Source organism: Gekko japonicus, unplaced genomic scaffold (assembly GCF_001447785.1).
Source record: "Gekko japonicus isolate JY-2015 unplaced genomic scaffold, Gekko_japonicus_V1.1 scaffold1237, whole genome shotgun sequence".
NCBI classification, from domain to species: Eukaryota; Metazoa; Chordata; class Lepidosauria; order Squamata; family Gekkonidae; genus Gekko; species Gekko japonicus.
Genome location: NW_015172593.1, coordinates 477038 through 503247, shown reverse-complemented (window position 1 = coordinate 503247; position 26210 = coordinate 477038). Strand labels below are relative to the sequence as shown.

At 48.5% G+C, this 26210-nt stretch overlaps 1 protein-coding gene across 1 annotated transcript in view; it reads left to right on the top strand.

The window, feature by feature from the left end:
* Window positions 1-26210, top strand: part of CPNE9 (copine family member IX) — an 81619-nt gene that overhangs the window by 38490 nt on the left and 16919 nt on the right. Inside the window, exons 3-11 of the mRNA XM_015421535.1 lie at window positions 1738-1784; window positions 3915-4018; window positions 5253-5292; window positions 5377-5379; window positions 6603-6679; window positions 15338-15401; window positions 18170-18273; window positions 23152-23256; window positions 23999-24040. Coding sequence (XP_015277021.1) covers window positions 1738-1784; window positions 3915-4018; window positions 5253-5292; window positions 5377-5379; window positions 6603-6679; window positions 15338-15401; window positions 18170-18273; window positions 23152-23256; window positions 23999-24040 — 586 coding nt within the window. The remainder of the gene's footprint in view (window positions 1-1737; window positions 1785-3914; window positions 4019-5252; window positions 5293-5376; window positions 5380-6602; window positions 6680-15337; window positions 15402-18169; window positions 18274-23151; window positions 23257-23998; window positions 24041-26210) is intronic.

Sequence of the window (26210 nt, the reverse complement as noted above, 5' to 3'; positions counted from 1 at the left end):
CCACGGTTATCCAAGGGAAAACTCTATGGTTTTCCCTCAGATGGTCGTGGCCCCGCCCCCAGTGTGCCCGGCGGCGTCACGTCCCTTCCGGGTGATGTGTGTGCAGTGTGCACACTCCAGCCGCCAGCCGGGAGTCCCTCGCTGCGGCTCAAAAAGCACTGGGCAATCCTATGGAGGACATCTGAAAGGCTTATCTGTTTTTATTTTTACATTGTTTAATTTGAATGCCCAGAAAGTAAAAAGTTTGTTCCAGATTTCTCACTTTTCTCTCTATTGAATGGGGGGGGGGCACCAAAGTCATAGTTTGACAAGGGTATCAAAAAAAAACTTGGACTAGCCCTGAGAGCATGCTATGAGCCATCATCTCCGTACGCATAATTGTCCTTCTATCTAAAAAGGGCAAAGTGCGTATCTTGCAGCTTCAGCATGTGTGAACATTTACCTATGAAAAACCAGCTTTCAGGTAGCGTGTACCAAAGCCACAAGACATGTAGTTTATCCTTTGTCTTATTAAAGAAAAAAACAGAAATGCTTTAAAGAGAATTGTACAACTGCTCCAAAAAGAGAGGGGGATGTGGGGGGATGATGATGTGTTCTTGAGGATACAGGGACCAGCCAATTAGTGCTGTGCATAGCCAACTTCTGCAGCAAACTTGTAGAGCTGGAATGATGGTGGTTTGATAGCTCAGTCACAGAGAGGGAAGAGTGCACTTGAACAGAAGGCAGTGAGGTGGCTTCAAGACTGACCTCACTGCTTTACTGATGATGTCTGCACATTACAATTTAATAAACCAAAGCCATCGCTCCTTGTTAGAAGGAAAGACTGTCTTTAATATTTTCTTTTTCATTTCCTGTAATACGACAGAGACAAAATGGCTTTAAAAATAAATAAACGTGCCCTTCAATCTCCACCGGTTCAGATTTCCATTTGAGCTTTAGTAGACTCAACTGGAACTTGCAGCCCTTATATAAACACTTTTCAAAAGCATTCTGGCTTTTTTTTTTCTTGGCAAGGCTACTGTGCTTTGAGCAGCTGTGATAAGCCGAAATCTAGCAGGTAAAGCTTTTCCTGGCAGGGACGTAAAAATGATAAGGAAAGTTCAACCTGCTGATTTGAGCTCCTGACACAGCTCTTCAAGGCAGAGCCAGAGGAGGGAGAAGGGGGGAATTGTCAACTCTATTTTGTAGCTCTTGGAAGGAAAACATGGCAAAGTTATAGAAACACTGCAGGCACGTAACAAACAACAAAGGCAGCTTTTTCTAAGGAAAAAGAGCTTGGGAGATCTGGGGGTAGGGGATTGTTGGAGTACAAAAGCATGAGGGGGAGGTGTTTCTCTGCCACTCACTTCTCCTTTCTGAATTGACCCCCAAGTCCCCACCACCACCACAGGAGATCCCAACAGATGCCTGCTGGGGCCATGTTGTCTTTGGAACCCTGCAGGAGGAAAAGGGGCTGGTGCTGAAAGGGTTAAGTGTCCCCTCCCCTCCCCTCCCCTACTTTTCTCTTCCAACTCACCTCCTCCTGGTTATTTCTCCTTAGAAACAGAGGCAGTCGGGCCTTTGTGGCTTGAATGTATTTGTAAGATGTGGCTGCATCCAAGACGGTGTGGTAAATGTGATGCAGAACATGCTGGCGGGGAGCATTGGTAAAAAGCTGTGAGATGCAAGGTGAGAGGGAAGGCCCTGAGGCACGCACATCTTGCTTTAAATGTGTTCTCTTGCCATTTATCCTTGCAGTTGTGATTCTCTACGTCCAAGGAAATGTGGACAAGGAATGGCGAGAGGTAAGTAGCTTTCCCCCTCTCCATCTCAGAGGGTCAAGCTATGACGGGGGTGATCTATGTTCAGATCCCCGCTCTGCCGTGTGACGTTCACATGGCAACTATGGACTGGTCACTCTCTCTTAGCTTAGTTTACCTCACAGGGGTATTGTGAGGGGGAAATGTGACGGAAGGCGATCATGAATGCTGCCCTGAGCACCTTGGAGGATGAGTGGGAATTTTAAAAATGCCTGTGTTGAATTGAACCAGGGAAGCACCCTTGTGGCCCAGTTACCCAGCACATCTTGGTGCCACAGACCCTTTCTGCCGATAGGCTCCTCTGCTGAAATGGGTGGGCTCCAGTGCTCCCTCTAAGCTGTGGAGCCTTGTGAGCAAAAATTCTACTTTGTGAGCGACTGGCGTTAAAGTTGTGAGCGAGCCGTTTGGCTACAGCATAAATTTGTTGGCTCTGGAGCCATCCTCCCTGAGCTAAGACAAAAATGTGTGAGCCGGAGGCAATGTTCCCTCTAAGCTGTGGAGTCCCGTGAGCAAAAATTCCACTTTGTGAGCTACTGGCATTAAAGTTCTGAGCAAGTGATTTAGCTACTGCATCAATTAGTTTGCTCTGGAGCCATCCTTCCTGAGCTGAGACAAAAATGTGTGAGCTGGAGGCTAAAAAACTGTGAGCTAGCTCACACTAACTCAGCTCAGATGGAACACTGGCCGGAGGCTAAAAAACTGTGAGTTAGCTCGCACTCACTCAGCTTAGAGGGAACACTGGTTGGCTCTCCAACTCGTGTGTTTGTCTGTCTTGTACGTTTTAGCCCATTCTTCCTCCAAAGATCTCAGAAAGGTGCCCACCAGGATTGCCAGCTCCAGGTTGGGAAATTCCTGTAGATTTGGGAATTGAGTCTGGGGAAGGCAGGCTATGGGAGGGAGGTGACTTAGTGGATGTCGTACCAGGGGAACTGATCTCTGTAGTCTGGAGATGTAATTCTAGGAGGTCTCCAGGCTCTCCCTGGATGTTGGCAAGTCTAGTGCACAGTCTTCTCCCTTCCCCCATTTTATTGTCACAACAGCCTCTTAGGTAACAGGGAGGTTTAACAACATTTATTCGAGCGTAAGATTTCTTGAGTCAGAGCCCACTTCCTTACATTCATGTACTGTACAGCCATACGGCAGATACATTTACACATAAGGCTACAAAGTATAAACGGCTACAGGTATAAATGGATGTACACTAACTGTATCTGACGAAGCAAGCCCTGACTGATGAACAGCTGATGCCATACTAAGTAGGGATGCCAGCCTCCAGGCAGGGCCTGGAGATCCCCTGGATTTACAGCTCATCTCCAGAGATCAGTTCCCCCTGAGAAAATGGATGCTTTGGAGGGTGGACTCTATGGCGTTGCACCGCACCGAGGTCCCTGTCCTCCCCAGACTCCATCCCTAAATCTCCAGGAGTTTCTCAGACCTGGCTCTGGCAACCCTACCCCTCCCCAATCCCCTGGTGGTGGCCAGGAAGGACCCGACAACTCTAGTACTAAGTGTTGTTACCATTAAGATGTCAGTGGACTCGCGTTTACTTTTACGGCAAGTGACTAACACAGCTCCCCCTCTAGAGGGTGGGATGGGTTAGGCTGAACGGAAGCGAGGGACCCAAGGTCAACCAGAGATCTACCGAGGTCTCACACATCCTAGTCCAGCCTAGATGTTAGATGGCCTCCCATTTCTCCATCCCCCCCCCCCCCCCCCCCCCCTTGTCATTGCCTGCTGCACTTGAGAGACGCTCTCGGAGTTGCAGCTGCAATTTTTAACTCCCCAGTTCGGTGAGAGATGATGAGGCGGCCACAGCAGCTAAATTCTTTCCCGGTTCCAAAAGCGGCCCTTTTGCTGAGGGACAGCCGACAATCATGGCCTCATCAGAGGCGACTTAATCCCCGGCTCAGGGATGCAGGCCTCAGATGCATACCCCCCCCCTTCCCCTCCCTCTGCCACAAGGAACTCATCATTTGCTTTCTGGTGCTCTTAATCCCAAACAGGGGATTAGGAGGGGAGGAATGAAACCAGGGCACCCTCCTCCCTATAGCCCCCTCTCTCCCCAGCAGTGTAGACGACCCCGCTTAACTTTCTCTGTGTTTCCTTTCCGTTCAGTTTGGCCGCACAGAAGTGATCGACAACACGCTGAACCCGGATTTTGTCCGCAAGTTTGTGCTCGACTATTACTTTGAGGAAAAGCAGAACCTGCGCTTTGATGTGTGAGTTGCTGCCACTCGCCTGCCCTTCCCTTCTGGTCTCTCCCTCCTTACCACCCCTCTGCGCCCCTCCTGGAGATGCCAGCCTCCAGGCGGGGCCTGGGGATCCCCTGGAATTACAGCGCATCTCCAGACTGCAGAGAGCAATTCCTCCGGAGAAAAGGGATGCTCTGGAGGGTGGGCTCTATGGGACTGTACCCCACTGAGGTCCCTGTTCTCCCCAGGCTCCACCCCCAAATCTCCCAGAGTTTCCCAGCCTGGATCTGGCAGCACCAGCCCTTGTCCCCTGCCGGTGGCCAGGTGGGACTTGGGGACCCTAATCTCCCTTTCACAATCCCTCCCCCTCTTCATGGCTCTTCTCTCCCTGTTAACAGTGCAGGGTCCATGCCAAGTTCAGTGCCAGTTGGGGGGAGAATTGACCGTTAGGCAAGATGCCTCCAGTGGGCCCCCTCCCTGAATGGGCCCACCCCCTTGCCTCTGCTGCTCTCTCATTGGCCCTCTTCGTTTGGACCCGGCCTTCACTGCTGCCCACAGAAAGAGCAGCAGGCTGTTGGTGGGGGCTCCTACTCCCTCTATCCTGTCCCTGTTCTGGGGTTTTTATTCTATTTTGTTTTGAATTTTTAAGGAAACGCAGAATGAAAAAAAAGGAAATGGGGGGGAATGCTTTAAAATCCCTGTTCTAGGGTTATCAACCTCGAGGCAGGACCTGGAGATCTCCTGTAATTACAACTGATCTCCAGATGACAGAGTTGAGTTCCCCTGGAGAAAATGGCTGCTTCGGAGTGTGGGCTGCACGGCATCAGATCGCTTCTAAGCTCTCGTCCCTCCCCAGACTCTACCCTCCCTAAGACCAACCCCCAAATCTCCAGAAATTTCCCAACCCAGAGTTGACAATCAGGGCTATTTTTGTAGCAGGAACTCCTTTGCATATTAGGAGACACACCCCTAATGTAGCCAATCCTCCAAGAGCTTACAGAGCTCTTCTTACAGGGGCTACTGTAAGCTCTTGGAGGATTGGCTACATTAGGGGTGTGTCGCCTAATATGCAAAGGAGTTCCTGCTACAAAAAGAGCCTGCCGCTCAGCCTGGAGACTCCAGGGGTCGACGGTGTGCCCCCTGCTGGGATGTATCTGCCTTGGCAGGGGCCCCATAATACTGACCTTGCCCTGCCACCAGCCCTTTCCAAACCACGCTTTAGGCCAAGCTTGGAAATACTAACCTTGGTGTGCTTTTCCAGTTACAATGTGGACTCCAAGACCTGCAACATCTCCAAGCATGTGAGTATGGTTCCAACTCCTCTCCCCACCCCACCCTGGATATATGTGCAGGATCCAGGTGTACCCAGTTATGACAGGCCCCAGAAAGTCTGCCAAAAGGGAAGGGCTCTCTCTCTCTCCCCCTTGGGATTTCTGTGATAGAAGCCCTATATAGTTTGCAGGGCTTCCTTTTGGAAAAAGACGTGCCGGAACTCTCAAGAGGGAAATGAAGTTTTCAATCCGTATACTGAAAACTGATGAACTTTTAAACATTTTTTAAAGAATTCTGTCGAAGAGGTTCCAGAACTCTGTTCCGGCACATTCCCCAAGGGGAAAAAAAGCCCTGATAGTTTGTATTGTCATATGAGTCAGTATTGCCCTGGGTCTGTTGCCTGGAAAGCCACCCTGAAGACCGTTTTCTTCCAGCGCAAGGCACAGGACCCTTTTCAGGATCTGGCACTGGCCTGCTTATACTTCCGTCATGCAGTCTGGCGCTTCTGTCTGTGGGGAGGAGGTGCTGCCTGACGAAACTCCCTCCCACAAAGCAAGTGCCTAACCCGTCGCACATGGGGCTGGCTCTGCTTTGCTCCTTTTCGAAATGCCCTTGGCTCCGGAGGCCTGGGGTCCCCTGGGTCCGTACAGTTACCAGTCACAGAGGAAATGAGGGTAGGGGGGCTTCTCATTTAGAAGTTCAGCCAAGTAACTAATTACTCCTAACTTTCCTTTCCATGCTGCTTTGCTGAACATGACCTGTAGAAGGTAAGGCGCCTCCTGTCCTCCAAAGGGGCTACACCACCCTCTGGTAGTGAAGTACAGGGTGCGGGAACAGGTGGGAGATTGACCCGGATGGCCTAGGCTAGCCTGATCTTGGAAGCTAAGCAGGGTTGGTCCTGGTTGGTAGTTGGATGGGAGACCTCCAAGGAATATCAGGGTTGCTATGCAGGGCCAGGTCATGGCAAACCACCTCTGAATGTCTCTTGCCTTGAAAATCCTACGGGGTCACTATAAGTCGTGGGGGACAGACTACGACTTGGATCCTCAGTCTTGTTTGGCTCACGCTGCACTCTTTTCCATGGCAGAAGCAGTCCTCCACTGCAGAGAGGGGATCCCACCAGTGCTAGGAACGTCCACTGGTAGAAGACCAGTATTTTTCACTGAGCTAAAAAGCATTCGAGGAAAGTATTGCACAGTGGAGGACTGTGTTTGCAGTGAACGAAGGAAGGTGGAAAGGGAGGCCGAGTTTAGAAGAGTCCACACTCCAGTGGGGGCGGGGGCTCCCTTCTCTAGTCGTTCTGTGTCCCAGACCCCACCCATCTTTCTCTGTTTGGTAGGACTTCCTGGGACAAGCCTATGTGGCCCTGGGCGAGGTCATCGGTTCCCTAAGAGGTCGCCTGGAGCGGACACTCGCGTAAGTCGAGGGGTTCAGCCGGATATCTGGGGAACGTTCCTAAAGACTTACCCCTACACTGAGCGCATTAGTTGCGTTAGCCAAGACAGAGGAAACGGCGGTATCATCAACCCTGAACATTGGGAGGAAACTAGGGGAGGGCTTCGGAGGGCAGAGATTAGACCCGGAGATTGTAGCCGTCCCGTCAGTTTGCCCATCCCTGTCCCCTGCTCCAGTTACCTGTTCTTCCCCTCTCTCCCGAGGACAGGCAGCTGCCATAGCGTTGTGCCACAGATACGCAGCACAGAGCTAGTGCAGCTGGTCTAAATGGCAGGAGGCCGAGAACGGGGGCAGATTCCCGACTGGCAGGGCTGTCTCTCTGACGGAGCCTTCCTGGCAGCTTGCAGTGGGCACAGCATAGCAAGGACAGCAATGCCAGCGCTGGGCAGAGGAAAGAGCCAGGGGTGTCATCAGATCAGAGCAGGGAGCACATGACAAATGCAAAGGGGGGGCGGGGAGGAGGTTTGGTGCCCACATAGAGATACTTCTGTGTTGTGCTTACATGTCCCTTCACAACTGATAATGCAGTCTCTCTAGTTAGGGTAAGTCATTCTAACGACGGCTGTGATTGAGAGATGCGTTTGCTCAAGTCCCGATTAATATGATTAAGTCTGCTGATAAACTCTTAATTCAGCTACAGTAAACCCTCTTCCTCTTGATAAGACAGGAGAGCAACTGTGTCACCCATTCGGACACGTTCTGCAGCACAGCTACAATGCCTTGCCGATGAATTAATAAGTATTCTGTGTTCAGTGTCAAGGAAATTAATAGGAAGAGAAAAATATATCCCAGGAAAGAAGGTTGTTTTCCATGAACCCACGTTGTATTTTTCAGTTACTCGCTGAGAGCAAATGAGCTGTGAGGCTCAGGGGAAGAGCATCTGCTTGGCATGCAGAAAGTCCCAGGTTCAATCCCCAGCATCTCCAGTCGAAAGGTTCACGTAGGAGGTGATGGGAAAGACCTCTGACGGAGAACCCAGAGAGCTGCTGCCGAGCACAGAAAACAATACTGACCTTTGGTCTCTCCTCGGAAGATTTGTTGCATTTGTATGCATTTGTACCCAGCTTGGAGGGACAAAATGCTTTGAAAGAGACGTGATGCTCTTGGTCTTTAGGCTGCTTTAAGGGCCAGTAGTCTCTGAAGATGGTGCCACGCCTCAGTAGTAGTGCACATGCTGTGCATTCAGAAGGTCTCAGGTTCAATCCTCTTTGTCTCCAGTTAAAGGATCTTGGGTAGAAGGTGCTAGACCTTTTTCTGCCTGAGACCGCAGAAAACTACTGCCAGCCAGAGTAGAAGAAGAAGAGATTGGATTTATACCCGGCTTACAAACTCCTTTCCCTTCCCCTCCCCACCACAGACACCCTGTGAGGTAGAGAGACTGAGAGAGCTCTGAGAGAAACTGCTCCTTCAAGGACAGCTCTGACAGAACTATGGCTTGCCCAAGGTCATCCAGCAGCTGCAAGTGGAGGAGCGGGGAATCAAACCCAGTTCTCCCAGATTAGAGTCCGTGCACTTAACCACTACACCAAACTGTCAGCCCAGGCTAGCCTGATCCTGGAAGTTAATCAGTGTCAGCTCCGGTTAGAGCTTGGGTGAGAGACCACCAAGGAAATCCAGGGTTGCTATGCAGAGGCAGGCAATGGCAAACCACTTCTGAATGTCTCTTGCTCTGAAAACCCTGTGGCGTTGCTGTAAGTTGTCTGCAGTTTGATGGGAGAAAAAGCTCACTGGTCGATTTAGCTCAATGTGTGTGTGTGTGTTGAGTTAGACCGACCAATCAGCTGTCTCTGTCTAAGGCAGCTCGAGGTGTGCAGGGGAAAGGGGCACTCCACTCTCACGTAGTTACACAGGCGTGGGAGCTCCATTCTGTGGTGTGAGCTTCCTCATTCACGGTATGTGTAGGAATATCCAAACAATGAATCATCTCTTTCCCCAGAATAAAGTACTATGATTTCTCCATTTCCCTCTGAGATTAAGGATCAGAGGCAGCTGAAACGGATGGTATACAGTTGAAATAGCAGCCAGGACATCTTTTAAATATGGATCTCTCACCATATCAGTTTGGTGTGGTGGTTAAGAGCGGCAGGATTCTAATCTGGAGAATGGGGTTTGATTCCCCACTCCTCCTTGTGTAGCCAGCTGGGTGGCCTTGGGTCAGTCACAGCTCTCTCAGTCTCACCTACCTCACAGGGTGTCTGCTGTAGGGAGAGGAAGGGAAGGTTATCGTAAGCCGCTCCAAGGCTCCTTTGGGTAGTGAAGGGTGGGGTATGAAACCAATTCTTCTTCTTCTTCTCCTCATCCTTCATCATTTTTGTCACTTGTGGCTTACTGGAGTGGAGATGGCTTGGTATTCCAGAGTTTGAAAAGGAAGGGAAAATAATTAAATAAGGCTTTTCCCGTTGCCTGGAACCTTACATTCTGTTTGCTGATTTAGAACAGAACAGGAAACTTCTCCAAGATCCTCAGAAGGGCACCTTCACTTTGTTTTGAAACATGTCATTGGGGAAAAAAATGAGTCAGGTAATTGATTAATCAGATCAAAGCAACCCAGTTAATTGATTAAAATATTTAATTGCTTAGCCGCCCTAGTAAAAAAGTGGAATTCAGGTCCCTGGAGCAGAATGACAGCAAAGTGTAGGGAAAGTGGCTTGAGTCTTTGTACTCCAGGCCTGTATGCAACTATGCTGGTGGTCCTCACATGGGCTTCCACCCTAGGCAACGAGAGCACAGCTGTGCGGTACGAGCAGCAGAGACTGTCCAGCCTCCCCCTCCCTCTGCGGGCTTCTTTGACCCTTGGACTTGTGCCCCTGTGACCACCATAGTGGGGCAGCAGGGAGTGGGAAGAATGGGCAAAAGTTAGAATCCTGGAATCACAGAGTGGGAAGGGGTCATACAGGCCACCTAGTCCACCCCCCTGCTCAATGCAGGATCAGCCTAGAGCATCCCTGACCAAGTGTTTGTCCAGCTGCTGCATCAAGACTGCCCGTGAGGGGGAGTTCACCACCTCCCTAGGCAGCTGATTCCAGTGTTAAAGGTAAAGGTTCCCTTGCTCGAAAGCCAGTCGAATCCGACTCTAGGGTTGCGGTGCTCATCTCCGTTTCAAAGCCGAAGAGCCAGCACTGTCCGAAGACGTTTCCGTGGTCATGTGGCCGGCATGACTAAACACCAAGGCGCACGGAACGCTGTTACCTTCCCACCGAAGTGGTACCTATTTATCTACTTGCAATTTCTTGCTTTCGAACTGCTAGGTTGGCAGTTCCAGTGTTGCACAACTGTAAACAAATATTTTCCTAATATCCAGCCGGTACCTTCCCACCCTGAATTTAAACCCATATTTGCGAGTCCTATCTTCTGCTGCCTCTGTGACAGCCTTTCGAATACTTAGAGAGAGCAATCATGTCCATGAGTGGAAGTAGCTAATGCAAATGGAAAGGGGCGATGAGGGTCCAAGCCAAGGCCTGCAGGATCAGGCCAGTTTGGAGGGTTGGGAGTGGAGTATTTCATTGGGAGCCTGCCCATGTGGGGCCACTGGCCTGGCACATCTGTCTTTGAGTGACGTCTACTTTGATACTAGGGGTCTATTTCAACCTCCTTGAGGTTTGATGAAAAACAAAGAACTTGGGACCTGTCAGTCTCTCCCCAGCTTGGGTTCTCAAGTACCTACCTACGAACCGGCGGGGGACACATGCTTCCCCGCCAGAGGATTCTTGCTTGTAACACAGGCGCTGCACTATTCCGTCGCCCAGACGTGACGTAGGCACGTACCATCGAGTTTCCAGCCCCATTGCTAGAGCGTCGCCTGGCTACATGCCTACGTCACGTCTGGGCGACGGAATAGTGCAGCGCCTGTGTTTCCCCCGTGGGAATGATCCCGCGAAGAACTATACATCCCCCGCCGAATTAAGGTAAGTACTTGGGAGCCCTGTCCCCAGCTCTAACGATTTCCAACAGAAAATGCCTCATGCTGTGGCTGGTCTCGTATATGCAAACACAATGCGGATAAGACGCCACACCAATTGGTGTTGCCAATTCTGTAAAAAGGAAATTGGAGGGGGGGGCATGACCACCATGACATCCAGACCCTCCTCCCATTTTGCTCCAATCCCTGCCGTACCTCCTCTAGGCAAGGTACCTCAGTCCCACAGCTTTTTGATCAGCGGTCCCTGTTTCAAATTGTGCTTGGCTCTAGGGTCATGATGATCGATGCTGTATGTCACATCAGTCTTTTCTTAGCTGTCTGCTTCCATATGTGGGGAGCTGACCAGGAACAGCCTGGTTTTGTAAAGCAGTGCATCCTGGGAGTCATGTGACCCAAGTCATGTGGCTATTTTTAAATGAAAAGGGTGTGTTTTGGTGACCCTTTCAATGCATGTTCATAAGTGAAGAGGAGATGAGTGGGCCATGGCTGCTGCTAAAAAAGTCCTTGCAAGTGAGGGGGGGGGGCACCATTTGAAATTTGCAGTCCAGCAAGTGGCAGCTACCTCATCAAAAGCAAGGCACTGTGACCTGACCTGGATAGCTCAGGCAGGCTTGGTCATGTCAGATCTTGGAAGCTAAGCAGAGTTGACTGTGGTTAGTACTTGGATGGGAGGCTTCCTTGGAATACCAAGTTGGGAGGACAGGGGGAGGCTTTTTTCAGCCACCACTCTGAATATCCTCCAGGACCCCAGTGGGGATCAATCACCAGAGGTCGACATGACTACCAAAAAGAAAAAAGAAGCAAGGCACTGTGGTATGATGCTTAGACTATTGGACCTAGCCCCCCAGTTCACACTTGCTGGAGAATGAGGTGGCAGAACGGATGGCATCACTTCGGACTGCAGATGAAGGATCAGATTTCGGAGTGCCCTCCACGCGAAAAACTCCCTGTGAACAGAAAACCACCACAGCATATGAAGAAAGGGCATAGAACAGAAGTCAACCTTTTATCATTAAGGCACCAAACTATATCAAGATTCAGAGGAAAGGATTGTCAGAGACCCAGTATAAGAAAGCTGCTGGCCTACCTGAAGACCTACAAATGAACATTAAGGGCTCTTTTTGTAGCAGGTACTCATTTGCATATTAAGCGACACACCCCTAATGTAGCCAATCCTCCAAGAGCTTACAGTAGCTCCTGTAAGAAGAGCTCTGTAAACTCTTGGAGGATTGCCTACATTAGGGGTGTGTGGCCTACTATGCAAAGGAGTTCCTGCTACAAAAAAAGCCAGACTGCTTTATAATCCATTAAATTTCTGTAGGCCAAACACCGGCTCTTGTGAGTCTTTTATTGGGAAGCATCACACAATAAGTAAGAAATACAAACAGGTGCACACTGCACAATTGTTTTGGTGCAAAGGCACATGGTTTGCACCTGAGTTACTAAGCACATGGTTTGCATTGCATATGGTTTGTTACTTTGCATCATTTGCACCTGAGTTACTGGCAGCTGATCCCCTGCCATTCCAATGCAGCCTCTCTAAGAAGCCTGTAAGTCCCATGAAAATCTTTGCCTGCTTCTTCCTTCAGGCAAAGGTTATTCTGATAGCCTACCTAACCCTCCCACGGACATGAACTCAGGGCTGGCATCACCTTCCCCCAAGATGGGGCAGTCTGCTGAGGTCCCAGGCTTCGGAGGGGCACTATCCCTGCCCATCTCCCACTTGCTTGTGAGTCCACCTGCCACCCACACTCCTAGCCACATGCACTGCTGCCGGAAGGGTGTGTATGTGGTGTGTGCAGTGGGGAACGTGAACAGGGAGAGGGGGGAGGAAGCAGGCGCAGGCAGGTGGTGGGAGTTGGGCAGGCAGGTTGGTAGGAAGGTACCAGCAAGGGGAGTGGTTCCCTGGCCCTCTCTGCTCAGGGCACCCCAAAACCTGGAACCGACCATACTTGAACTTACAGATTCGATTTCCTTTTGTAACAAGCCCTGTTTGGTTCTGTCCTCCTGAGTCACATTTGCCTCAAGAGCCATTGGATGGAGACCCCTAGCGTAAAACCCTTTTTCCTGCTGCACTTGTGTGGTTTTTTTGCTTGATAAAAGTTTTCAAAAAGAAGAACTAGGTTCGAGTCCAGCAGCACCTTAGAGACCAACAACATTTTCAGACTTTTGAGAATCAGAGCACCCTTCGTCAGAACGTCAACTCTCGAAAGCTCTGTTGTTCTCTAAGGTGCTCCTCGACTCGAATCTGTCCCTTCTGTTGCAAACCAACAGGGCTACCCTCTGAAACTAGCTTCAAAAAGAAAGCGATTGAAAGTTGGAGTCCATCAACTGCTATCCATTCTTCCATCTCAGGGCTTATTTGTTTAAAATACTTATATCTCGGGTGACCAGCAAACCAGCAAATCATAGCTGTCCATCGACAAAATAAAATGACTGCACACAATTATAAACGCAGCCAAATCTGTCAGCTTGCCATCTGGAAGAAAATGCTTTTAGATACGGTCCAGAATGCAGTGTAAGAAGGCGCCCTCTGAACTCACTCTGGTAGGCTGTGACAGAGAACTGGACCTACCACAGATAAACCCAGTGACCTGTTGCCATACAGGGCCAAAATACACATTATATTTGATGTATATCTGGTGAAAAGGAAAGGGGGCCTCACCAAGGCAAAATGAAGACAAAGAAACAAAATGGTGTGGGAAGCGGGAAGCGAATCTTTAATAATTGTACACCCCCTACGCCATGGCCGGATTAACCATTAAGCAGACTAAGCATGTGTTTAGGGCACCAGGACCAAAGGGGGCACGACAAAGTTGGGGAAAGGGTGAAAAGAAAAAAAAAGATTTGTAAAAACTTTTTTTGATAAAATTGATAATACTAGTGCAAATTGATCATGGTGCACCCTAGGGTTATCTTCTATTTTTTGTTGGCGAGGTGCAGTGTCATAGGTTTGTACAGTATATTGTGTTATCATATGAATAAATGTTTGTATTGCTGCAACCTGCATTGTATATCTGGTCAGACAGGTCAACAACGAAAATGGACTGGGCCAGTGTGGAAAGGAGGGGGGAACACCAAGACTGGTCAGTGCTTAGGGCACCAGTGAGCCTTAAGGCGTAATCTTCGTGGGGGCGGCAGGGCGTCAGCCCCCGCCGAAATTTTCAGGAAGGTGCTCCACCGCCCCCGGGAGCCCCCCTTGCCCATAGGAAAGCAATGCCTCTGGTTCAGCCCCAGCCCCCCCCCCCCGGGAAATTGGAAAGTCTACTTCGTCAGGGGGAAATCTACTTTCAGATTCTTTTTAGAGTCTGTTCAAATGTATGTATGGGAACGGAACTAACAAGAATATGAAAGTTGATTCCCCCGACGAAGCTGCATGCGAAATGCATAAGAGTTGTACAATTATTAAAGGTTCTTTTCCCTCTGCACCATTTTGTTTCTTTGTCTTCCTGATGTCTGTGTGGGAAAGGGTGCCTGCTCCAACTTGGAGCCAAATGTCAGAGTGGGGACCAACCTTTAAAGATTTCTTAGTCACTCCGTGGTGACTGCCAGAGGCTGTGAGGGGATAAGAGAGACTTCATGCTTCTCTCCTGTGCCGTTTTTGCCAACAGAGATGGCTGGGGGGGGGGGGAATAGCCCTTACACAGAAGTTTCCCCTGGCAAAACTGGTCTGGGAGGGAAGCCTGAAGTCCCTCTTGCCCCCTTTACAGCGTTTGGAGCTGAATGGGGTGATGAAGAAGCATTTAAAGGTTAGACCCAACCAGTGTTCCCTCTAAGCTGAGTTAGTGTGAGCTAGCTCACGTTTTTTTAGCCTCCGGCTCACACATTTTTGTCTTAGCTCAGGAAGGATGGCTCCAGAGGAAACTAATGTCTGAAGTAGCCAAATCGCTCGCTCACAACTTTAACGCCAGTCGCTCACAAAGTAGAATTTTTGCTCACAAGACTCCACAGCTTAGAGGGAGCATTGGTCCCAACTCTGATGTTTGACTATGAGTTGGGTTGGTCACCCATGTCCCAACACATGTAAAAAAGTAATTTGTATGTTGGACTTCAGGAGAGGGTACCACCAGGAGAAGGCTATCTGAAGAGTGTAACAGGTGCGTGAGAGTACACTGGGAGATGTGGCTTTACCAATACATTTTCTCATTCTCTTGCATATGTGAATCAGGCCTTTGAATGGGGGGCCCACATTCAAATCCTCGCTCAGTTATGAAGCTCACTGCATGACTTTGAGCCAGTCACTCTCTGTTACCCTAGTTTACCTTACAAGGTTGAAAAGGGGAGGAAAGGATCAAGTGTCTTGCCTTAAGTTCCCTGGAGGAGAAGAAGAAGAGAAGAGATTGGATTTATACCCCACCCTTCACTACCCAAAGGAGTCTCAGAGCAGTTTACAAACTCCTTTCCCTTCCCCTCCCCACAACAGACACCCTGTGAGGTAGGTGGGGCTGAGAGAGCTCTGACAGAAACTGCTCTTTTTCAAGAATAGCTGTGCCAGAACTATGGCTTGCCCAAGGTCATCCAGCAAGTGCAAGTGGAGGAGTGGGGAATCAAACCCGGTTCTCCCAGATTAGAGTCCGCACACTTAACCACTACACCAAAGGGAAGAATAATAATGATTTCTGCTAGCCACCATGAGTGGGTGAGCTCATCTGAACTAGCACTAAGTCTCTCTCTCTCTCTGTCTGTCTGTCTCTCTCTAGGGGGGTCCCAGGGAAAAAGTGTGGCACCATTGTGCTGTCTGCCGAAGAGCTCAGCAATTGCCGGGTGAGTGCCTCTCCGCATGCAGGGAGTAAACTTGCAGTGGTACGGGTGGGACACAGAAACAAGAACGAGGTCAGCAGCACAGCCATGCCCTACGGATAGATTGGCTTGAGCTGTGACCTGTCTAGTCACATCCTGTCAAGGTTCACCAGAGTTTAGAAGAAGGCCTTTTTACCAAGATCTCAACCATAGAAATGGGAGCAGGGAAGGAGATGGAAAATATGTGGAGGGGGCGTTACATTTCCCACAGAATATGTTCACAAGGAGTCTTTCTGCACTAACTGTAGTGGCAGGTAGAGACACTGCAGCCAAAGAGGTATGAGATTTTGGAGGCCTGATCACTGATTTTGCAAGTGCATCTGAACTTGAAAAGATTGACAGAGTCCACATGGTATTTTTGGACAAGAGTCACACCAGTGCTGCATACCTGGCCCTAGTTTTCCCAGTAGCTATATTTAGGATAAGGCTGCAATCCTAGAATCACAGAGTTGGAAGGGGCCATACAGGCCATCTAGTCCAGCCCCCCTGCTCAATGCAGGATCAGCCTAGAACATCCCTGACAAGTATTTGTCCAGCCGCTGCTTGAAGACTGCCAGTGAGGGGGAGCTCGCCCCCTCCCTAAGCAGCTGATTCCACTGTTGCACAACTCTTACTGTAAAAAAAATATGTTTTCCTAATATCCAGCCTTTCTGCCTGTAATTTAAACCCATTGTTGCGAGTCCTATCCTCTGCTGCCAACAGGAACAGCTCCCTGCGATCCTCTAAGTGGCAGCCCTTCTAATACTTAAAGAGAGCAATCCTGTCCCCCCTCAGCCTCCTCTTCTCCAGACTAAATATTCCCAAGTCCCTCAGCCTTTCCTCATAGGGCTTGGTCTCCAGGCCCCCGAGCATCCTCGTCACTCTCCTTTGCACCCGCTCCATTCTGTCCACATCCATTTCGATGTGAGGCCTCCAGAACTGCACAAAGTTCTCCAGGTGTGGCCTGACCAATGCAGTGTACAGCGGGACTATGACTGCACTATGGAAGAGAAGCAGGGCTGGACATTACATACAACCCTTGCTTTTCAGTTTTGCTTTCTAAAAGTTAAGCTTCCATCCAAGTCAGACTTTGCATTTCAGACCCATTGGTTTGAATGGAGAATGGACAGCTAAGAACATTTGCCAATAGTATTTTTGAATGGCAGGTTGGATTCTTAGATGTTTAGCATTAGTAGCAGGTCTGCAGGCTGCCTGGATACGAAGACTTCTGGGGAAGCTACATCTAAGCTGCTCTGAACTCCTTGGAGAAAGGACGGGCTATAGGTGTCATCATGGAATGGCTGTTTGCATGTCCACGGTACTGAGTCTGTTCCATTCCAGTCGATTAGCTCATCACCTGGACTGGGTATGGTACCTGGAAAGAAAATTGTACATTTCCCCTAGATATTTCTGTTTTCTAGAGGAAAGGGGGTGAGTTTCACATCTTGGCAACCTGTTGTATGGAATATATCACCGGGGAGGAGAATGCTTGTGGTTGTCTTTTTTTTTTAAATGGAAATGCTTGTTCAGACCTGTAATATAAAACAATCTGTGCAAGATGGGAAAAGATGATGGAAAACTCGGGCTTTAAACCCCCGAAGTATCGACTCTTCAAATGTATATCCGTTCTGAGCTGCACAAACGTCAATGTTAAGGCAATTCTGGCAGTATTCATCTGACATGAAAGCGGGAAGGATTGTGTTTCTTCCTTTTGGATTCCTCCCCCCGCCCCACATCTGATGTTTAATAGGAGGCTTTCCTCCAGGGGTAGGAAATGGTGAATGCATCTCTCTATTAAATGGAGACCTGATAATGGAACGTTCCCTTTAAACCGCTGCCTGAAATAAATGCTGCAATTCACAAAACCAAACAAGGACCCACGGTAAGTAGGAAAACCAACATACAACAAGTACCGTGCACAGATGATTATAACATATCATAAATAGTTTTCTATTTTTTGAAAAATATTTTACAATAATTTCTACATATATAATGATCTTAATCACAATTCACAATATAAGAGATATCAAAAATATCAAATATCATCTCCAGGAATCTCAAAAGCTATTGTACAACGATGATATTTGATATTTTTGATATCTCTTATATTGTGAATTGTGATTAAGATGATTAATTATATATGTAGAAATTAATTTAAAAATATTTTTCAAAAAATAGAAAACTATTTATGATATGTTATAATCATCTGTGCACGGTACTTGTTGTATGTTGAAATAAATGCTGGGCAAACGTAACCCCATTGTGATACTCATCCAGAGCCACACTAGGCACTGTTAACTTAGATGTTCTGTGTCCTGGACGCAAGGGCCCCAAGTCTTGGAAACCATCTCCACCGTAGGAAACAGCAACCGTGACTTCTGCAGATTTCTTATGGCAGAGTTGGTGTGCATTAGCTGCTGCTGTCATAACTCAGCTCCTTCACACCCTTTTCTCCTCGTTCTCTGTCATTTTCTTCCCAAACACTGACTACCACGCCAATCTGGTAGAGTACCTTTTACCCCACTGTTCTTTGATCAACCTCATTTTGAGCCATAAAACCAGCTTTTTCCCTCCGTATCTTCTCCTCTATTTACAGTCTGTCCATTTTGCAAAGTCGATGCCTTGGCGCTAAGTGCCCCCCCCTTTCCCGCCTCTCTCCGTCTCCTCCAGCCTCCCAAGCGATACATGATTGTTCTTGATACTCTCTCATCATCACTGCTTTCCCTTGATCTGATCTAGCCTTTCTCTTCCAGGACACTGTCACCATGCAACTGTGTGCCAACAAGCTTGACAAGAAGGATTTCTTCGGCAAATCCGACCCCTTCCTCGTTTTCTACCGCAGCAACGAGGATGGCACGTACGCAAGAAATGCCCCCCTTCAAGACCATCGTGACACCCAGCCAGGGTTGCCAGTTGTGGGTTGGGAAATACCTGGAGATTTGGGGGGTGGAGTCTGGGGAGGGTTGCCAGGTCCGGCCTTGTCCCCAGCGGGGGGACTTGGGGGGGTCATTCCTGTAGAGGACGGGGCCGTCCCCAAGATGATGACATTACATTGGGCATGTTCCTGCCCCAAGCCCCGCCCCCAACAGCGACCACCCACAGCTACCCCCTCTCCCTCCCCTCCTGGGAGATTTAAAGGGCCCATCGATGAGCTGAAGGGCCCTTTAAATCTTGCAGGAGGGGAGGGAGAGGGGTGGCTGTCGGCCGAGTGCCTGAACTCAAAGCGGCAATGCCGTTTGTAATTCAGGTGTGTGAGGCCTGGCCCCCACTGGCCAAATGCATTTAAAGGACTTGAAATGCTTTTGGCCAGTGGGGCTGCCCTTCTCCCTCCCCTCCTTCAAGATTTAAAGGGCCCTCCGGGGTCACATGCTCCCCCCCATCAGCTAGAGGGCCCTTTAAGTCTCTCTGGAGAGAAGGAAGAGGGGTGGCTGTAGATGCTCGTGCTTGGGGGTTGGGGGTGGGGCTTCCCCCGCCGGCCAGTTGGCTGGTGGCGGGCTGAAGCCCTGAAAATCAGGGGAGCCCCCACCCTAAGTCTGGGGATGGTGGTGTTTGCGAAGGGGAGGAACCTCGGTGTGATACAATGCCATAGAGTCCACCCTCCAAAGCAACCATTTTCTCTGGGGGGACTGATCTTGGTAGTTTGGAGATTAACTGTAACAGCAGGAGGTCTCTGGGTGCCACCTGGAGGTTGACAACCAGTCATCCAGCCTACCAGGCACACTGACAAACATACTCCCAGAGCATGCAGTTGCCTTCCTGGTATTGCTGGGTCCCCTTCATTTACAAACACACACACACGTTCACTAGGGAAGCTGCCTCCATAAGAGTAAGCAGGCCTGTCGACGGGACATGTAATTCTGCCTGCCATGATGATTCTCTCTGGCTTCTCACGCACTTTGCCCGGTGCAAGACTGTTTGGAGGGTTACACTGAAATATCAATGAATCGACCTTTATTGGCATAACATACAGAACATAAGACTCAATTTGCAAGGAACACTGAACGCTTTCTTGAAGCTTCATACAGAAATTTTGCAACACTTTCAATTATTATGTGATTCTGGGTTGTCAGCAAAAAGTAAATCTTCCATTTATCAGGTTTCCCTGAATACTTTCTCAACCATGGCTCGATGAATGTAAGGCGCAGGTGCGAGTAGAAAGTACATGAAAGCAACACATGTTCAAGAGTTTCCATCTCCTGCTTAGTGCAGGAACACAATCTACTGTCGAATGGGATTTTTTGGAATCTCCCATATAATACTACTGATGGCAACACATTAAACCTTGCTAACATATATGCTCTTCGTTGCCCCGGTTTCGTTTAACAAGTTAGATACTCAGCCCTATGCCCAAAAGGGAAAGGCTCCAAATTAAGGGGTGAGCATCTACTTTTTCCACGGCTCTCAAGAACCTGCCTCTCAATGTCAACCAGTCTTTGCCTGATCAGCCTAAAGGCTGACTTTTCTGTGTACAGATATAGGTCTCCAATGTTAAGCCCAATTGAATGGATTTTTTCTTCTATATGACAAAGCCACATAGAAGACTGGGACTCCGTTAACATACGAGCAATAAGATCATTGTTGTCTCTTTTAAAAAATAGGTGTAACCAAAATTTGATGGCAATAATCCATACTCTAGTTTCAAGGAGTCTTTGGTGTGTTTCTATACACATGGCTGCATATGGCACGCAAGAGGGTAGGCCCAAAATCTTACGAAGAAAGTTAGACTGTATTCTTTCCATGACCTTATTAAAGGCCGTTGACACTGAAATATATTTGCAGGCTTCACAGGTAGCCCTGCCAGCTTCCAGGTGGGGCCTGGAGATCTCCCAGAGTTAGAACTGATCTCCAGGTTACAGAGATCAGATTCCTTGGAGAAAATGGCTGCTCTGGAGGGTGGACCCTGTGTCATTATTGAGGTCCCACCAATCCCCAAGCCCTTCCCTCCCCAGACTCCACCCCCAAAATCTCCAGGGATTTCCCAGCCCAGAGTTGGCAACCCTTTTTAGGGTTTCTACAACTGATCTCCAGCTGACCGAGATCAGCTCCCCTGGAGAAAGTGGCTGCTTTGAAGGTTGGGCTCTTCTATAGCCTTGTATCCTGCTGAGGCCCCTCCCCTCCCCAAACCCCCACCCTCTCCTGGATCCACCCCCAAAGTCTCCGGGTATTTTCCAACCCAGACCTGGCAACCCTAACCCTTTTCACAATTCTGATCCAAAAGCCACAATATCCCCTACATCAATAGTTACACCCAGACATACTTCCAAATCAGGATGGGAGGCTGTGGCCCTTCAATCAAGCAAAATGTCTCCACGTACAGGAAAAGAGCCATTGTCGCCATGTTACATGAAACAGGAATAGCTACCAGATTGTGTACTAGGCTCTAGTCTCCTAAAGCTCCTGGGATTTCAGGCTTCAGGGCTGGCAACCCTATGCTGCTTCCTCAGAGGAATTTAAAGCCGTAGGGAAGGCCAAAGTTCAGATCTGGCCAACTGGCTTCTTTGGCCAGAGGCCTGGGTTTGTGTCTACCCTTTCCCAGCTCCAATCCAGGATTGGATTGCATTTATTTATCTGAAAACTTGTGCCCCCCATCTCCTGTATCCAAGGTGGCTTACATAGATGATAGATCAAATATACAATCTAAAAGACAATAACACACTAAAATACAGTGCCTTTGAATGATATGGCCCATAACAACTTATAGTTCCAATTGTTCCAGAGCCTATAGATAGATCCATAAAATAGGCTTGTCCTTTGGGAAAGTCAGGTTGTGTGGTTCATTGGCTGAAGTATCAGAATAGGATCTGAGAGACCCAATTTTTAAAATTAATACCTCGCCTTTCTCCCCAGCGATGACCCATCCTTCTCTCCTCCATTTTATCCTCACAACACAACTCTGTGAGGTATGTTAGCCTAAGAGAGGCCCCGGTCACACGGAGCATTAGGCACGCTAGAGAGACAGAAGATAGGTGGATTTTCCGGGCGCGATCTCACCACCACGTCTGGGAAGCGTAGAGCTCCCGTGGCTCACCCGAGGCTTCACTCCGAAGATGCACTGTAAAAAACTAGTACCTCCAAGGTACTAGTTTCTGGAAACCGTGGGGCAAGGGTGGGCGTCAGATCACGTTTCCGGTGTTAGCTCATGGCATCCGGCATCCGCCGGCACCCGCCTATGTCCCTTTGCGAAAAGTTTTTTTTTGTCAAGTCTCCATGGGTGTGCGCAAGCACCCAACGGCGCATGCAAACACTTGGGTTAAAAAAAAACAACACAACCCCCGCGGCGCCGCTTCTTTGCCACGCCGCAGGAGTGAGGTATGATCGGCACCTCCCCCCAAACACGGGACATCGGCGGGACGTCCGGCGGGACGTTTGATCCAGCTGCCGCGTGGTAGTTCGCTCCAGGGCACCCCGCCTCCCCCCCCCCCCGTGATATCCGGCCCGTGTGACCGGGGCCAGATTGTGATTGGCCGAAGGTCCCCCATCGGTCTTCCATGGCATGAGTGTGGATTTGACTCAGGTGTCTTCAAGATAGTAATCCAACACTCTTAACAAGTACACTACTCTACCATAGAAGTTCACCTTGGGCCAGTCACACATACTCACCCTAGCCTACCTCACAGAGTTGTTGTGAGGATAAAACGGAAGTGAGGAGAATGATGTAAGCTGCTTCAGGTCCCCATTGTAGAGTAATATATGAAATGTTAATAAATTCAAGTAGTTAAGACTTATTAGATGTCTCTTTGTATGAACTGTTACTGCTTAATCTGCTTTTACTCTCAGTGACAAAGATGGTAAATAAATAAATAAGAATACATAATGTGCCTTAGAACAAAATTCAAGTCCAGTGGCACCTTAAAGGCCAACAAAATTTTCCAGGGGTTTCTGTCTGTTTTGTTTTTCTTTAAGATGCTACTGGACTCGATTTTTGTTCTATTGCCACAGACTGACACGGACACCCACCTGGAACTATGATGTGAATTAGTGACATAGCTATGAATGGCATGAAACATTTTAGGAAACCTTTTTTTAGAAAAAATAGCAGGGTAAGAGTATTTTAAATAAATAACTGTTTCCATTATTAATAGTTCCAAGCATGGGATCTCTGGTTTCTAGTTACTCCAGGTTAATTTATCCAGAGTGAAAAGGAGTGATCTTGTGTGTGTGTGTGTGTGTGTGTGTGTGTGTGAGAGAGAGAGAGAGAGAGAGAGGGAGGGAGGGAGAGAGAGAGGGAGGGAGGGAGGGAGAGAGAGAGGGGCTGCTGGAAACCATGGCTGAGCATGACTGTCCATATTGGTTCTGAGAATTAAGGGGGCACTGATATTCCTGTGTGGACCATTCACTACAGAACTGCTTTCCAAATACATCTGAGTTGGCCCTGGAGGAGTAGTTGGGGAACATATTCCGCAGTAGCTGTGCAGCCACAAAGAGGTGCATAGCAGTTTCTTTCCAGCCCTAGAAACACACTAGGGACACAACCAAGGGTTTTAACACTTTGTAGGTGCTGCTAAAATGCTTACTTTTGTGCAGCTGCTGGAGGCACAGAAGCCTTCTTTTGTCGTATGGTGGTAGTGAGGTGTTTCTGTTTTCCAAGAGATATTTTGTGTCCTCCCCCAAGCCCATGCCTTTAAACACTCACATACTCCACTGGAGTGTCCCTTGTTCACAGCCGGAGCCAACAGGGCTTGTTTTTCGTGCTCTGTTTCCGTGCCCGCTTGCCATGACCTCTCTGTGCTTCCAGGTTCACCATCTGCCACAAGACAGAGGTGGTGAAGAACAATCTGAATCCAGTATGGCAGCCATTCTCCATCCCTGTGCGTGCTCTGTGCAACGGGGACTATGACAGGTCAGAGCCTGGCCGCATGTATGGTGTACTCTGGAGGAGGGCGGAGAGGATGAGGTGCAACATCCTTTGTTCACCCTAAGGAACAGCTACCAGGGCTATTTTTGGGCAGGAATGCACAGGAACCGAGTTCTGGCTGGCTCCCGAGTTGGCCACACCCAGCAGGAACTAATTAGCATAATAGGCCACACCAAACAGCAGAAACTCATTAGGACTGGCTACATTAGGGGTGTGTGGCCTAACATGCAAAGGAGTTCCTGCTACAAAAAAGCCCTGGGTTTTGACAACAAACAAGGTAAACAGAATAAGAAGCAAAAGGTGAGTGTGCCTGAACGACCACACTTCTGCGAACATGGGGGGTGTGGGTTAATATGCTAATGGGCTGTGCTGTCAGGTGTGTGTCCTAATAAGCAAATGAATTTCTGCTGTTGGGTGTGGCCTATTATGCTAATGAGTTCCTGCTGGGCTTTTTTTACAATAAAAGCCCTGACAGCTACCATTAGGAGGAGCACATGGGTCCCTTCTGTTTGGGGGGGAGGAAGGAAGGGAAGTCCTGTCTACCTCACTGGTAGGGGTCTTGGTGCCATGAAGTGACTTAGTAGGGGAAGAACATGATGGTGGATATCAACTCTGCTGTCTCTACCATTCTCTTTGTTTTTAACCTGAGGATTAAAATGATCCCCAAGTTGAAACCTTTCCACAAAAGTCATCTTTTTTCTCCTTCTTTTTGTTATTGGTGTTTCAGGACAGTGAAAATTGACGTGTACGACTGGGACCGCGACGGCAGGTGAGGTGGAGGGTCTCTGCGTGGTCTAGAATCTTCTCTCATTCTGAGGGGCAGCCTTTATGCAGAAAGAGGCGGTAGACCAAGGATTTAGAATGTCTCGATTGTACCACTACATTAGATAGAGGCAAAGTTGTATATTTTAATATTTCCTTGTCTAAAAACCTCCCAGGACATTAACTAGCACATCTGAAAGAGAGTTACACTAAACCTTTCTCCCTTCAGTGTGAAAGTTTTCTACACAGGGGAACATTCAAAAATATCATCACCTGTAGCAGGAGCTAGGGCAGTTGAGAATTCTGCCATCTTATTTGGCATAATGTATAGATTGCCCTGACCTGAATGGCCCAGGCTATATTGGGAAAAGATTGTTGAGAAGTCAGGGTAGCAACTGGAAGCAGTTCCCAGCTGTGGATCCATTCAAACTGTTGTTGGTTAATCTGCTGACTGCCAGTCAAAACTGGAAGTCCTCACCTAAATATGTTAATCAGGATCGTACTTACAGCCTTAAGCAAAGAGAAGAGTCATTGCACATTTATTTGTGGTGCAGTTCTAAAGTGGTGTCAAGTCGCAGCCGATTTAAGGCAAAAGGCATTCAGAGGTGGTTTTTTATTGATAGCTATGTGAAACATTCAATGGGTTAAGTTGCAAAATGTTATAACTTTGGGTTTATTTTACTATAGAATATTGATTGCATTGCTGTTTTTTCATATTTAATAAAAATATATATTTTTTAAAAAGAGGTAGTTTGCCATTGCCTGCCTCTGCATAGTGACTCTGGACTTTCTTGGTGGTCTCCCATCCAAACATTAACCAGGGCCAAGCCTGCTTAGTTTTTGAGGTTTGATAAGATTAGGCTAGCCTGGGCCATTCAGATCAGGACAAATTTATGTTGATGGTATTTTATATTGAGCTTCTTATGTCTTTAGGAAGGGAAAGGATCAGCGCTGGAGGCAGTAGTGGTCATAAAAACGGCCTTTATTGGAACGTAATAGCCAGCTAATAGAACGGGCCATAACTAGGGCTCAGTAACTTTAACTCCTCCTCTAGTTATGGTCACAAGACCTGAGCCCCTCCTTTCTAAATAGCCTCTGGGAGTTGTTCTTAAAGCAAGAATACCAATATATCACAGAACTGAGGCTGAAATTAGCAGGGAGGGTTTGGGGCTGAGAGGCCTGATCCAGGATGTATACATTGGACACATAATGTTTACAAACCATTAGAGAGCATAACAGGCTTAAGAACCACTGAGACAGGTTCTTTATGTCTAGCATAAATGGACAAAATATTTCAGATAAGCAACAGCAAGCCCTGGATGGCCAGGTGGAGAGGGGTATCCTCAGGCGAAACAGAAATGTACGTTTGTGGTGCGTAGGGCTGCCAGGTACTCACCATGAATTGGCAGGGGGTGGGAGGGAGCCTTTCGGGAGTGGGGTGGGGCTCCACCCCCAAACAGCAATGTGATGACATCATGTGGAAGTGACATCATCATGTAGTGGATGTCATTCAGCGATGCTCTGGTTTGAGGGCAAAACTCTGGTAAAATTGCCCTCAAACCATAGAGTTTTGCCCTCAAACCAGAGCATCACCATGTGATGTCCCCCATGTGATGACGTCACTTCCACATAATGTAATCGTGTCGGCAATATCATCGGCAACATTGCTGATTGGGGGCGGGGTTTCCCCGCCGGCCAGCTGGCCACCAGCAGGCAGAAACCCTAAAAAACGGGGGATCCCCCGCCTGGGGAATGGGAACCCTAATGCTGTGGGTGCCCTGAGGACATCTTCTGTCACTCTTTGCAGAACTTTCATTTCTCCCACTCTCCGCTTTCAAGATTCTCTCATGAAAACTGATGCCCCCATAAATGTCCCAGCCTTTAAGGTGCTGTAGGACTCTTTGCTATTTCAAGTCATGATATAGTAAACAGCTTGAATGCCTCAGCTTTTAAAGCCCAGCTGAAAACACGCTCCATGAGCTGGATCAACTTATCCAGCAAAAATGAGGGGGCAGATGGCACTGCCCCACTACCAAGGGCCAGGAGGAAGGGAACGATCCTGCGTTTTGAAGATGTTAAAAAAGCAGGAAGTAGGGTCTGTTCGGGGGACTTGTAGCAAGATACTCTGCAGTGGCCCCCCTCCTAGATTTCTCCCTCAGGTGCCTGGGCAAAGAAAC